General features: G+C 27.3%; 2 protein-coding genes, 3 non-coding genes and 1 pseudogene across 5 annotated transcripts; 4 read left to right on the top strand and 2 right to left on the bottom strand.

Annotated features, from left to right (window-relative positions):
- Positions 1 to 126: 126 nt before the first annotated feature.
- Positions 127 to 203, top strand: LOC124944176 (annotated as a pseudogene).
- A 255-nt stretch (positions 204 to 458) lies between these two features.
- On the top strand, positions 459 to 549 carry LOC124944156. Its single transcript, XR_007099817.1, has one exon. It is a non-coding gene; the product is annotated as a small nucleolar RNA Z101 (small nucleolar RNA).
- Positions 550 to 2,643: 2,094 nt separating this feature from the next.
- Positions 2,644 to 2,727, top strand: LOC124944179. Its single transcript, XR_007099828.1, has one exon. It is a non-coding gene; the product is annotated as a small nucleolar RNA snoR14 (small nucleolar RNA).
- Positions 2,728 to 2,794: 67 nt separating this feature from the next.
- Positions 2,795 to 2,885, top strand: LOC124944160. Its single transcript, XR_007099820.1, has one exon. It is a non-coding gene; the product is annotated as a small nucleolar RNA Z101 (small nucleolar RNA).
- Positions 2,886 to 3,005: 120 nt separating this feature from the next.
- On the bottom strand, positions 3,006 to 5,829 carry LOC124942652 (S-norcoclaurine synthase 1-like). The gene is made up of 2 exons (XM_047483198.1): positions 5,014 to 5,829; positions 3,006 to 3,280 (listed from the first exon to the last, which is right to left on the bottom strand). Exons 1-2 carry the CDS (start codon positions 5,812 to 5,814, stop codon positions 3,017 to 3,019), a joined length of 1,065 nt encoding a protein of 354 aa, XP_047339154.1. The 5' UTR covers positions 5,815 to 5,829; the 3' UTR covers positions 3,006 to 3,016.
- A 3,109-nt stretch (positions 5,830 to 8,938) lies between these two features.
- LOC124944050 (tobamovirus multiplication protein 2A-like) lies at positions 8,939 to 11,047 on the bottom strand. The gene is made up of 7 exons (XM_047484505.1): positions 10,906 to 11,047; positions 10,306 to 10,581; positions 10,138 to 10,237; positions 9,963 to 10,043; positions 9,762 to 9,866; positions 9,467 to 9,670; positions 8,939 to 9,187 (listed from the first exon to the last, which is right to left on the bottom strand). Exons 2-7 carry the CDS (start codon positions 10,551 to 10,553, stop codon positions 9,074 to 9,076), a joined length of 852 nt encoding a protein of 283 aa, XP_047340461.1. The 5' UTR covers positions 10,554 to 10,581; positions 10,906 to 11,047; the 3' UTR covers positions 8,939 to 9,073.
- Between the last annotated feature and the right edge of the window lie 1,173 nt (positions 11,048 to 12,220).

The raw sequence follows: 12,220 nt of genomic DNA, 5'->3' as shown, positions 1-12,220 counted from the left end.
TGAAACAAATCTCATTTGAATCTTAAAATATCTTTAGTTTTGTGAAGTTCTTAAAATTTTAATCTCATTTACTATGTTTAACCAGTGTACTTAGAATTCTATGATTTTTGTTGAATAGAAGCAGAAGCGGGGTGATGATAAAATTCATTATTCACTGATTTTTTAAGTGATGTTAAAAGTGAATCTCGACAGGTTCTGATTGCTTCTGAATTTATTATTCTCAATATTTTCTTATTTTCAAATTATATTTACTTGTATATTTACATTAGGTGTGATTGGCAAATGGGTTATTTGTGACTGATAAACCATTGATGTTAAATCACCTTGGAGAACTGATGTTGTTATTTGATCACTTAATTTACTGATAACTTATGTTCTCTTTATTTTCAAGAATTTTCCATCTTAATTTAGATTTTCAAACTGTATGTAGTTGTTAAGGTATGTTAATCAGATACATTTGATGGCAAATGATGAATCTTTTTATCAAATGGGTAATTTGCGACTGAAATAAAATTGATGTTAAATCACCTTGGAGAACTGATGCCACTTTTAGTTACCTTTTTTAAATATCTTTTACTGCGAGTGACTTTTATTGATACATAAATGAATGTATTTCTATGATATAGGGATACAATGAGATCTGCTCATAATAATATTATCATTTATGTATCTTGCTTGTTCTGTTTATTGATTCTAATCTGATCTAGCCAATCGAATGAAATCATCGAGTTTTCAGTTCACAACCAATCGAATGAAATCATCATAGTTCAGTGTTTTCTACTTGCTTCCATTTTCTTCGGCTAATTTAGGGAAAGGAATGATTGTACACTTGATATTTTGACCGTTTCTCTGTGCTCAATGCTTTTGTATTCTCCATTGCTCATTATCTGCATTGAAGAGACCTTTTGTAACTCTATTGAGAAGAATTTTGTTTGATATTGTTTTTTGAAGTTGTGTGTTTTCTCTTTGCCGTATGTTTGATTTATTATTGTGGGATTTGGGTGTTTGTTGAGTGAGTCGTTCATTTTTGTGTGAGAAGTGAACCTCGGAGTGGGCTGATTGTTTTGGTGCGCAAAACAAGTCGCACAAGAGCGAAAAATTGTAAAAATTGTTTGAAAAAGAAATTTTTGTAGGAGGTTTGGTTCTTTCTTTTTTTTGTTCTTTGGGGGAGTAAATCATTTTCTATTTCTTTTTTTTTAATTATGTTTATGTTAGGAATTAATTAATTCAACTTGGAAGCTCTTCCAATTCATTCCTCAATTTCTTCTATAGAAGAGAAAAAAACAAAATTCTTCACAATTAGAAAAAAAAGGAAAAAGAGAAGTATTTCTCTTGAAATTACCCAATTTTTATTGAATATGAAATAATGAGAAATAAAAGAGTGAATTGAAAATTTTATTTCATTGAGCCATTAAAATTTTGAAGAAGATTGATTTGAGAATTGATTGAAAACATTTATTCTTTGATAATAAATTTTCATTCTTAAATTTTGTATTTTTAATGATATATAGAGTGGTAAGTTAAGATGTTTTCTCATTTTTGTGCTCTTTTTATAAATTTAATATTTTAATGTCTTTAATAATTATAAATATAAGATTAATGGGTCAGAATCTTTTACCATTCTCAACCCATTTGGTTTCGCTTATCTTTTGAGTGTAACTAATCTTCGCGGGTTAGTAAAATTTGTCGTTTAATGGATTCGAATTCAAAATTTTAAGGAAGTTAGTGATATATTCAACTTTTTGTTGTAAATTTATATTATTATGGAGAAATAAATTTGAAACTCTTATAAAATATAAGAATAAATAAATATATTGATCACGTTATATATTTAAGTGTTCGGAGCAAAATCGATATAAAATTGGGGCGAAGTTAAAAATATCATTCCAATTCCAATCAACTATCAGTCAAATCGAAGAAAAATGACCTTAACAGGATAATTTGGTTCGAAAATCGCGGATCAAATTATCATTGTAATCCTCTTGTAGAACTAATGGTTTGTTGTTCCCTTTTTGTTTGATTTTATTTTCATTTTAATTGAAATTCTCAATTCATCTTTAAATATTAATCAATCATTTTTCCTAGGTTATTCGATCAAACAACTTTAAGTGGTTTGTAGCAATGATGATCTCTTTGTGTTCTAGAGGCTTGTAGCAATGATAATTTTTTAATGAACTGTCATTTTGCGTCTCATATATCTTGTACTAATCTTGCTTATAATTTCACTGAAAAATTAACTATTATTTAAGTCACTAATCCAAATGCTATTACCCCCCATTCTTTGTTTGTAGTGTAATTAGCTTTGTAGAAGTCGAGAATTTTAGGAATTGTGACAGGTTCTGAAATCTTCTGCTCTAATCCAAATGAGATTTTCTTATCGTAATTTTAGATTTTCTAATTCCATGTACTTGTAAATGTATACATATCTGATGGCAAATGATCAATCTTTTAACAAATGGGTAATTTTCTGATACATTCTTGTTACATTTTGTTCTTTGTTTTCTTTTACATCCATTTTGTATGAATTCTCATTTGAGCCTTAAATATCTATCTTTCTGTTAAGTTCTTATCTAGATCTAACTCATTTACTTTGTTGAACCAGTATTCTTATAATTCTATGATTTTTGGTGATTAGAAGCAGAAGTGAGGTGATAGAAATTCATTAGTCTGTCAATCCCCTGATTTTTATGTGATGTCAATAGTGAAATCCTGATCGCTTCTGCTTTCATTACATTCAAGTTTTTCTTATCTTAATTGAACATTTTCCAGTTCTATGTACTTGTTTAGGTGTATTTGATGGCAAATGATGAATCTTTTTAACAAATGGGTAGTTTGCAACTGATATATCATTGATGTCAAATCACCTTGGAGATCTGATGCCACTTCTTGTTACTCTTTTTTTTGTTGCATGTTTTTTTTACTTCAAATATCTTCTGCTAAAGTGACTTTTATTGATATAGATATGTATTTTCTATGATATAGGGTTACAATGAGATCTACATAATCAAATGATCATTCATGTATTTTGCTCGTTCTGTTTCTCGATTCTTATCTGATCCAGCAAGCTCTTACCATTGAGTTTTCGGTTCACAACCAATCGAGTAAAATCATCATAGCTCAGTGTTTTGTATTTTGTTCCATTTTCTTTGGTTAATTCAGGGAAAGGTCTGATTGTACACTTCATGTTTGGACCATTGAAAGCAGCAATGGACAGCCTCTCCTTTTCTGGATTCACCATTACTCTGTGCTCAATGCTTTTGTATTCTCCATTGCTCATTATCTGCCATTTCACAAAACTATTCACCTTATTTGAAAACTCAATTATTTTTTTTTTCAATTTTCAGGGAAGAAGATACCATTTATAACTAAAAATATCAAAGTATGATTTTAAATTTTATAAAATCAAACAATATCAAAGTATATATAGTAAAGTTATTTCTTTAGAAAAATTTAAAAGTATTAATATATATTCTTAAATGATTAAAAAATGTATTTATTGAAGAAGAGATATGATATTTATTAAAAGTATTAAAAAATGATATTTATTTGAAATTATAAATAATTTAAATATACAAAAGTTCTAATAAAACAAACTAGTTTAAAATTGTTCATTGTCATATTATCTTTTAATCATCTTTATATGATAAATTTTAACTTATTTAGTTGAAAATGATTCATAGGAAAACAAAATTTATAAAATTATTTGTAAACTTTGTTTTTGTTAAGAATATATGATTCAAACATTTATACTTACCTATCTATATTAATAAAATTTTAAATTGTCAAATTGAAGTTCTTATTAGATTTGAGACTTATCTTTCCAACTTAACAATTTGACATTTTTATTTTAAAGTTATGAAAGACAATGTTTATTCTTAAACGGTCCCTAACTTAATATTTATAAATCAATAAATAAAATATTATATTCATATCATTACTGTAATAAGTCAAGTTTCTCACGAGACACTATTTAAAAAGTTCGACTTCGAACCGACTCGTTTAATATTCGAGTCGTGATCGAACACATATTATGCTTGTTCGATGGTTTGTCGAACTTTTCTAACTTTGATAATAAATATTATTTTTTAATATTAAAACCTAAAATTTAAAATATTTTTTTATTCTTTACAAATATTTGAAATATTAATTTTGGTTCAAGTGTTCTAGTTCTAGTCGAGCCAAATTTATAAGTAAATAATCGAGTTAGTCAATCTCGGGCCCTAAGAGCATCCCCATCCTTGTACCCATACATAGGTACAAATATGTGCCACATCAGCAGCCACATCACAAATAAATTATACCTCTCAATTTATACCTCTATTCCCCAACCATCTCAAGTACAATTATGGTCCCACAATCCACATCACCTAATTCATGCAATATTTTTTAATTCAATAATTCAAGTAATCTTGTTTTATTTTTTATTATATTAATTTGTTTAAATTAATAAAACTAATATTTATAAATTATATTAAAAAATTGAAAAAAATCAATAATTTTTAAAAATAATTTAAGAAATTATCATCACAATAATACTTGAAAAAAATAGACTACTAAATCATATTTTGTTAAATAAAAAATTAAATAAAACGGTTTATTTTTTAAAAAATTTAAATGTTTATTTTTTTTTTATAAAAAAGTGGGGGTGGGGACCACTTTTTTTGACTTTTTCTCATTTGTACCCAGTAGCAAAACTTTGCTACTCAATTTTCTCTCTCCTAATTTGTACCCATTTTCCCATTAGTGTACCCAGGTACAAATTTTGTCCACATCAGATTTGTACCTACCGATGGGGATGCTCTAACTATATGTATCGAATTTCAACCATCCACAATTATGAGTACTAAATTCTCTTAAATTTTTTAGTCAATCTCTTGGTTGAAATTTAGATAATTAAACATAAAAAAACATTGTTTTATATAAATTAAATTTAATATAAATATTTTTCTTAAAACCCATTTGAATTTGAATTTGTAAGCATTAAAAAAGTTAATTTAAAAACAATAAAAATACCTCAAAAATGTCACCAATATTGACAATAATAGCCCCATCAATAGGACAAACCGGCAACCATTTACCATCTTTCATAATCTGCAAACCTTCAACATCATTCACCTGACTCAACAAAGTCAACGCCGTCGCATCGGAATGTGACGTCAGCCCTACCACTCTCTCCGCCTCAATACACGGCGGATAATAATTAATCCTTATCCCCTGCACACCATCTTCAAACAAACCCATCAAATCCACTCCAAGATTCTCTCCCATCTTCTCAATCAATCTCATCGCAATACCACTAACCTCGCCGGAATACCGCTCAATAGCATCCCTAAGATTCTCCGGCCAAAATCTCATCTTTCTAATCTTCTCCGGCAATGAAATCAAAAACAACATATCACCCCAATCTAGTTTTTGATCCTCTGATAATACAAATGCTTGCCCATATCCTTCGATTGAACCTGGGATTTGACCGGATAGTAGTTTATTCTCTAATGGTAGATTGAAGAAATCTTTTGATGATGATTTCATTTCATCGATTGATTGTGATATTCCGTGGTTGATTAATTGGAAAAAGCCCCAGTCTTTGCATGCAATATGAAGATGGGTTGATTCTTTGTCGGTGGAGAGTTTGGACATGTCGATTATTGGAACTTGAAGAGAGGTTTTGGACCAGATATTGTCGGTGGTGAGTTCTGGTCGGAGGTAACGAGTTGGGACTTGTTTGGAGTTTTTGGAGAAGAGTTGTTGGACATTTTCAACGGGAAGAGAACCTCCGAAGGTTCTTTTGTTTGTTGATTCAGTTTGATTCTCCATTGATGCTCTGTGTAATTTTTATGGATCAAGCTTTTTTTTTCTTTTTATAAGGGGTGGAAGGTGGTTGATTTAAGAGTGGTGACAAATTAGATAGGTCATAATGATGTATTAATGGATTATTTGAAAACACTTTTTATTACAAAATATGAATTATAAATAAATTTATTTTGTATTTAGAATTTTAGATGGATTTCAAATTAAGGGTATCAAGTATTTCCAAATGAAAACGGTTCAATAAGAGCCGAATAAGAGTGCGGAGATTTCAATAAAAAGGTTCAACATTTTTCTTTCCTCTTTTCAAATTGGACATATATATAAAAATAAAAAATAAGAGTGGATTAAAATAATATTAACAACAAAAAGTTTATCCTTTCATGAGTGGATAAAAATTTATATATTTTATTAAATTTTCAATTTATTCAAAAATTTAATATTTCGACGACTCACTTATTATTTTACTTTTTTTTTATTGTTATTGTGATTTTTGAATGATACTTACATAAGTGAGTTATCGATTATATTTTAATGAATTATCTGATTGTATAAAAATTGTCGAACTTTTATACTATGTGTATATTTATAATTATATTATTATGACACTTAACTTCTTGAGAACGTACAATCTCAACAACTTATTGAACAATGTGTTCCGTGTTTGTATTTTTAATTATTTTTTTATTATTATTGTGATTATACAATATTTATCATTTTATAATATAATGATCATTTTAATATATATATATATATATATATATATTATTGTGATATTTTTTTTTATCTTCTTTATTAACTAGTTATTTTGGTTATATAAATTGTTTTTTACTTTAAATGATCATATTATTAGTGAAATTGAATTTGAGATTTTAATAATTTAAATAAACTTTTATCAATTAAGTTACTAAGTGAATTATGTTTGAAATTTTTAATAAATAGTGTTTCATTTTCTATCATTAAAACATTTCAAGGTATTAAGTAGAGTTACTCAATTTTACCGAAATAAAACAAAAATATCATATAAGATAACTAGGATCAACCTATCAATTATAGTAAATGCCCTCTCTTAAATCAATAATTAATTAGAGTTTGTGCAGACTTGAAATTTATTTGGGTGGCTTAAAAACTAAAACTAAAAATGTATAGATAAAACAAGCTTCAAAGTAGAGACTGACTTGTTCGGGTGAGAGTAATGAACTAAATTGAAATATTCTAAGAAATGAGAGATTATGTAACATTTTTATCATAAAAATTATATATTCTGAGTCTATCATATACCTTCAATAAAACTCATCAATTAAGAAATATTTGGTTGACTACAACTAAACTTTTACAAAATAAAAAATATATTTTTTTTATTAGGATCTAAGTTACTCACAAATAATCATATTTAATAGAACATGGAAGTTCTATCAATTCTTTTCTACATAATCTTACATAACTTAAATGGAAAAAAAAATATCTAACAAAAGTATGTTCAATTACGATTTATAGCTCGAACTTTGAGTTGAGCCATTTGAGGCTCGAACTATCAAATGACTTAACTCAAAATTCAAGTCTTATTTGATAAAAAAAGAAACGCTCCAAGTTCGAGCTCTATATCGTAATTTGGCAAAAAAAAAAAAAGTATTATTGTTACGAAATCATTAATAAAAAAAACCGTTCTCAAATAAAAGTTGACAAATTATAAGAGGAATATGTCAATTTAGCCGTGAAATGTAGAAAAATCCAAGGACCACAATTCAAGTGTCAAAAGATAAGAGAAAGGAAAATATGAAAACGGCCCCATGATTTTTCATTCTTGAAAAAATTCATTTTTTTTAATAGTGGATACAAATATTATTCTTGTATTCACATTATAAATAAATAAATTTAAATTAATTGTTAACTAAATCTAATTTACAAATATATTATAAATGATGTATATACATTTTAGATTAAAAATTGTTTTTATTCATGTTTTTACCTACGGAAGTTTGTCAATAGACAAATAAATATTTTACTATAATTTATATGATAAAAATGTAATTTATAAAAATTAAAATAGTTAAGTCATTAATGTTATTGAACTCTCTATAAATTTATAATAAACAAAATAATATTATTTGATGAAAATAAATTTGATGACATTGTCTAAGTTTGAATTCAAATATTGAGAAATTTAGTTAAGCAATAAAATTAAGAAATTGACAGATACCATAACTCACCTACAAATTGGGACTTGACTTTTGCTTAATGTTATGATAAATGATCATATTTAACATATAAAAAGTCAACTATCTTCCCTTAAAATTAGCTCTTCAAAAGATGATTTTTTTTTCTTCTTTATTCCTTCCATTGGCTTTTCTCTTATGAATATTTTTCCAAATTTTGACTATTTGACCGTTATAGGCTGATGATTTTTTTTAGGGTATTTGACCGTTATAGGTTGATGATTTTTTTTAGGGTGCTCGATAGATGATGTGAGAGATGACAAAGAGTGAAAAATATGTTTATCATCCCGTTTCATTCTACTCCCATTTTCGAGAATTTATTTTTATATAGTGTGGCGTCCCTAGGCAGCCTAGCTAGCCTAAGGATTAGTTATCACTTAACATGATTTTTTTGGGACTTTGCTTACCAACTTAAAGACAATTTGACAATTTTTATTGATATAGTAGAGATTTTTCTAACACTATTTTATTGATTTATTCGGTTTATTTTAATTTAATTATAAAACTCAAACGTTTATATCTATAAAGTTACCATAAAAAAACGTGTAATATTTATAATTTAAATTATCATTTAATTATTTTGGTTTTATACATGTTATTTTATATTATTTATAAATTATTTTTTAATATGTAAATATTTATTTGAATTAATTAAAATTAATCTCTTATATAAAATAAAGACTATATAAACATAATTAAGATTCAAATATTCTAAAGTGAAAATCAATCACACATGCTAATATATATGCCATAAGTAAAATCTCTATTTTTTTACATTTCATGAATGGAAGTTCTAATTGATTTGACCACCTTTACTCTTTAGATATTATGGACTGTTTATTATTTAATGTTTATAACTTTGTTCAGTTATAATTCCTCTAAGAATATTATGATCCATTGAAAGAACACAAGCTTGATTAAGCTAAAACAAATAAGTTGCAATAAAAAAAAAACTCAATTGTGTTTTGTACAACAAAAAACATGAAACTCTCGGTTTCTCACAAAACACCATTCAATGAATAAACCAAACCAATACCAAATTTAAACGCCAGTTACATAATCGCGCAGCACCGCTTTTCCTCCGTCTGCGCCTGCGTTCCTTCAGCTGCTTGTGTCCTGGTTGGATCAGCCGGATTGTATGTGAATTCAGAAGTATCCAAACCATACTGTTTTCCCATCAAAATCAAATAAAAAAACAGTTAGATAATCCTTAACCACTTAGAATTAAACACTATTTTGCATTCAATTCATTCTAGATGTAAAAAGTCTTACATAAGAGACCAAAAACTCAAGTTTTCGATTCCATCAAAGAACAAATTGAATCAAAATGAGAGATTAGGAATGTTCTTACTTATTATTAACATTAGTGAAAATTGAATATGTAATCTTAGTGACTTACAACATGAACTGCAATGAATATGTCAGTTATTTAGTTAGTCGGTTACCTTTTCTCTCATTCGTGTACTCCAAGCATCATTTCTGCTAGCAGTATTAACAAGTACTCCAGTGGCCGGAGGAGCTGGCTGCCTGTTAATCAATGGCTGTCGGTTTTGTTGTTGTCTTTCCCCACCAATATATTCTTCGTCACTATCATACTCAACTGGTTTATTCGTAGCTCTTACTATAAGCGCCAATACAAAAAGAACAGCCTACAATCAATCAATCAATCACACTAATGAACAAAGGGTCATAAAAATGAAATGTTGTAATAGAAAACATGAATCGTAACTCGATAGTTACCTCAAAAATAACAAAACCGAGAGCAACCCACTTAATAATATCCCAATTCTCATCTAGAAAGTCATAAATCATATCAAAATCTCCAGTATTATCAGTTGGTATTTCCTGAGTAAACAAATAAAAGACAATGTATGTTAAAATGTAAAGAACTAATCAACTAATAGTAATAACTAGTAGTAATGTCTTAAGAACAATACTTACATCGATCCAGCTCTTATCGAAGAATATGAAAGCTGCACATCCTAGTTGAATCAAGATAAGCAAGATAACCAGAACTGCATACTGTCTCTTGAATCAAGGAATTTTACAAGAATTTTCCACATACATATTATTAACAAAACATATAACTAACTAAGAACTTTAAAATTTAGGATACACTTGTTAGACAACATCGGTTCCTTGTTGTAGCTCCAATACAACCGAAACAAGATACTACAAATAGAACGAACCCTACACCGACAAATACACATATGAACCTGCAACACCAACATGAAAAAATCAAACATGATCTCCAAACAATTCAGTTTAAGTGGGGTAATTTTACCAAGCTTTCGGTATGTTATCAATAAAACTGCTTGACAAAGACAATCCAATGAGCATTGGTCGACTAGAAATCATCATATCATTGCTTGAAATTGCTTCTGAGATTGAATCATTAGAAGATGATGATGATGTTGACTTGTTGTAGATAACAAACAAGTAGATCCCATAACCCACCATAGCTAGACCCAAAAGAGTGAGTATAAAATTCAGTAGTTTTAATAAGCATTCCAAACAACCCTTACAAGCCATCCTTCACAAACCGACAGATTATCCTCTTCTGTTTCATCAAAAACATGCAAATTTATATAAGATTGAGTTGTAATCTGTTAAACTTCATTTATTCATAAACCCAACAAGGAATTTATCTTCTCTAACTGTTTCCATTGAAATTACAAACAATCTTTACCAATTCATAGTAGAATCTAACAAAACCAGAGGATTAAATTTCCAATAAGATCCATCATTACACACACACACACAAAACAAATACTTAAAATTCCATGTTTGCAAATTCTTCAATTGAAACGGTGGAGGGGAATCAATAGAAACGCTTTATGGGTTACATCAATATGGCCATTTTCAGGCTAAAACAAGAACTTACTCAGCTGGGAAGAAAGAAATGATCTCAAATTTCCTCACAGATGCAAGACAGAGTGTTTCTTCACTAAGGAAAGAGACATGGGCAAGAAAGAAAAAGGGTCTTTGTTTTTTTTTTTCTTCTTCTCTTCTTCTGTGATTATCTCTTCTCGCCAGCTAGCTTCTAGTTGGGAGAAAAAAGATTGAAAATTGATTTTTCTTTTTTGTAATATGACAATTTTACCCTTAGGACTTCATTTGGCAGATAAAATTAGTTAATAAAATTACCCTAGTCTTTCCATATAAGTTGCAACATTCTAAACACCCTTGATATTTCCTAAATAGTAATGATCTAACCCTTTAGGATTGACTTATATTTGATTAACATTGAAAGTGTTTTAAACTAAATTAGAGAATGTTAAGTATCGTGTTAGTTTTCTTCGGTTAATAAACTCTAATAAAAATAATAAAACAAACAAAAATTATGGTGTTCATCAGTTCGAATTTTTCAAATTTATAATTTTTTAAACTATTTTGTAAACCTAAATTCAATTATTCGAATTAAAATCAAAATAAATAGAAGAATCCAGCTTGAAATGATTTAATTATATAATATATAATAAAACTAAATAATAAAAATGAATTCGATTTTATGTTTGATTTTTGAATTGAAACACAAATTCAAAAATCAAATCGAAACCTTATTTGAATTCAAATTATTTTAAAATTCGATTCGAAAACTGAAAATAAAATTTGAATAAATATGATAAATAAATATTTAACCCTCTAGAGTATTGATCAAAATAAATGGTAATATATTATATGTTTTAGTATAGAAAATTTTGATTCTTATTCAAAATTATATTTGAAATGAAAATATTCAATATTTAAGAAATGGGATACCAATTCAATTAATAAATTATATTTTAAATACTACAAATTAAATATTTTGAAGTTGCAATTTTATCAATTTTTTTAAGATATCTAAAGTACAAACAAAAATAAATTGAATAATTTTTACTTAGTAATTGTGTTAATTTTAAGATCAAAATAAAGCAATTTTAAGAAACTATATAAAGATAAAGTTGAGGCTTAATTAGTAATTTTGCTTTAAAAAGGTGATAATATATATATATATATATTTTTTAATTATTTTTGGAATAAAATGAGGGAGGGAAGACAACTACCATTCAAATACATGAAGCTAACAGCCAAAGTAGTTAATGTCAAATGCAAAAAGACCGGTTGGTTTCAATTATTGTTTTCATTTCTCTTTCTATCTAATTTATATTCATTTTTAAAATATTAGTGTCAGTAGTTGGAGTTTAGTTTTTAAAATT

This window comes from Impatiens glandulifera, chromosome 6, assembly GCF_907164915.1.
Source record: "Impatiens glandulifera chromosome 6, dImpGla2.1, whole genome shotgun sequence".
Classification (NCBI taxonomy): Eukaryota; Viridiplantae; Streptophyta; class Magnoliopsida; order Ericales; family Balsaminaceae; genus Impatiens; species Impatiens glandulifera.
The sequence above is the reverse complement of the archived record's forward strand: the minus strand, read 5'-3'. Positions and strand labels throughout refer to the sequence as shown.

Coding starts and splice junctions, on each gene's coding strand:
- LOC124944050 (XM_047484505.1), bottom strand. CDS start 10,553: ATGGCTTGTAAGGGTTGTTTGGAATGCTTATTAAAACTACTGAATTTT. Junction 9,671..9,761: donor TCGGTTTTGTTATTTTTGAG/GTAACTATCGAG, acceptor GATTGATTGTAG/GCTGTTCTTTTTGTATTGGC. Junction 9,188..9,466: donor GTACACGAATGAGAGAAAAG/GTAACCGACTAA, acceptor ATGGGAAAACAG/TATGGTTTGGATACTTCTGA.
- LOC124942652 (XM_047483198.1), bottom strand. CDS start 5,814: ATGGAGAATCAAACTGAATCAACAAACAAAAGAACCTTCGGAGGTTCT. Junction 3,281..5,013: donor ATATTGGTGACATTTTTGAG/GTATTTTTATTG, acceptor GTGAAATGGCAG/ATAATGAGCAATGGAGAATA.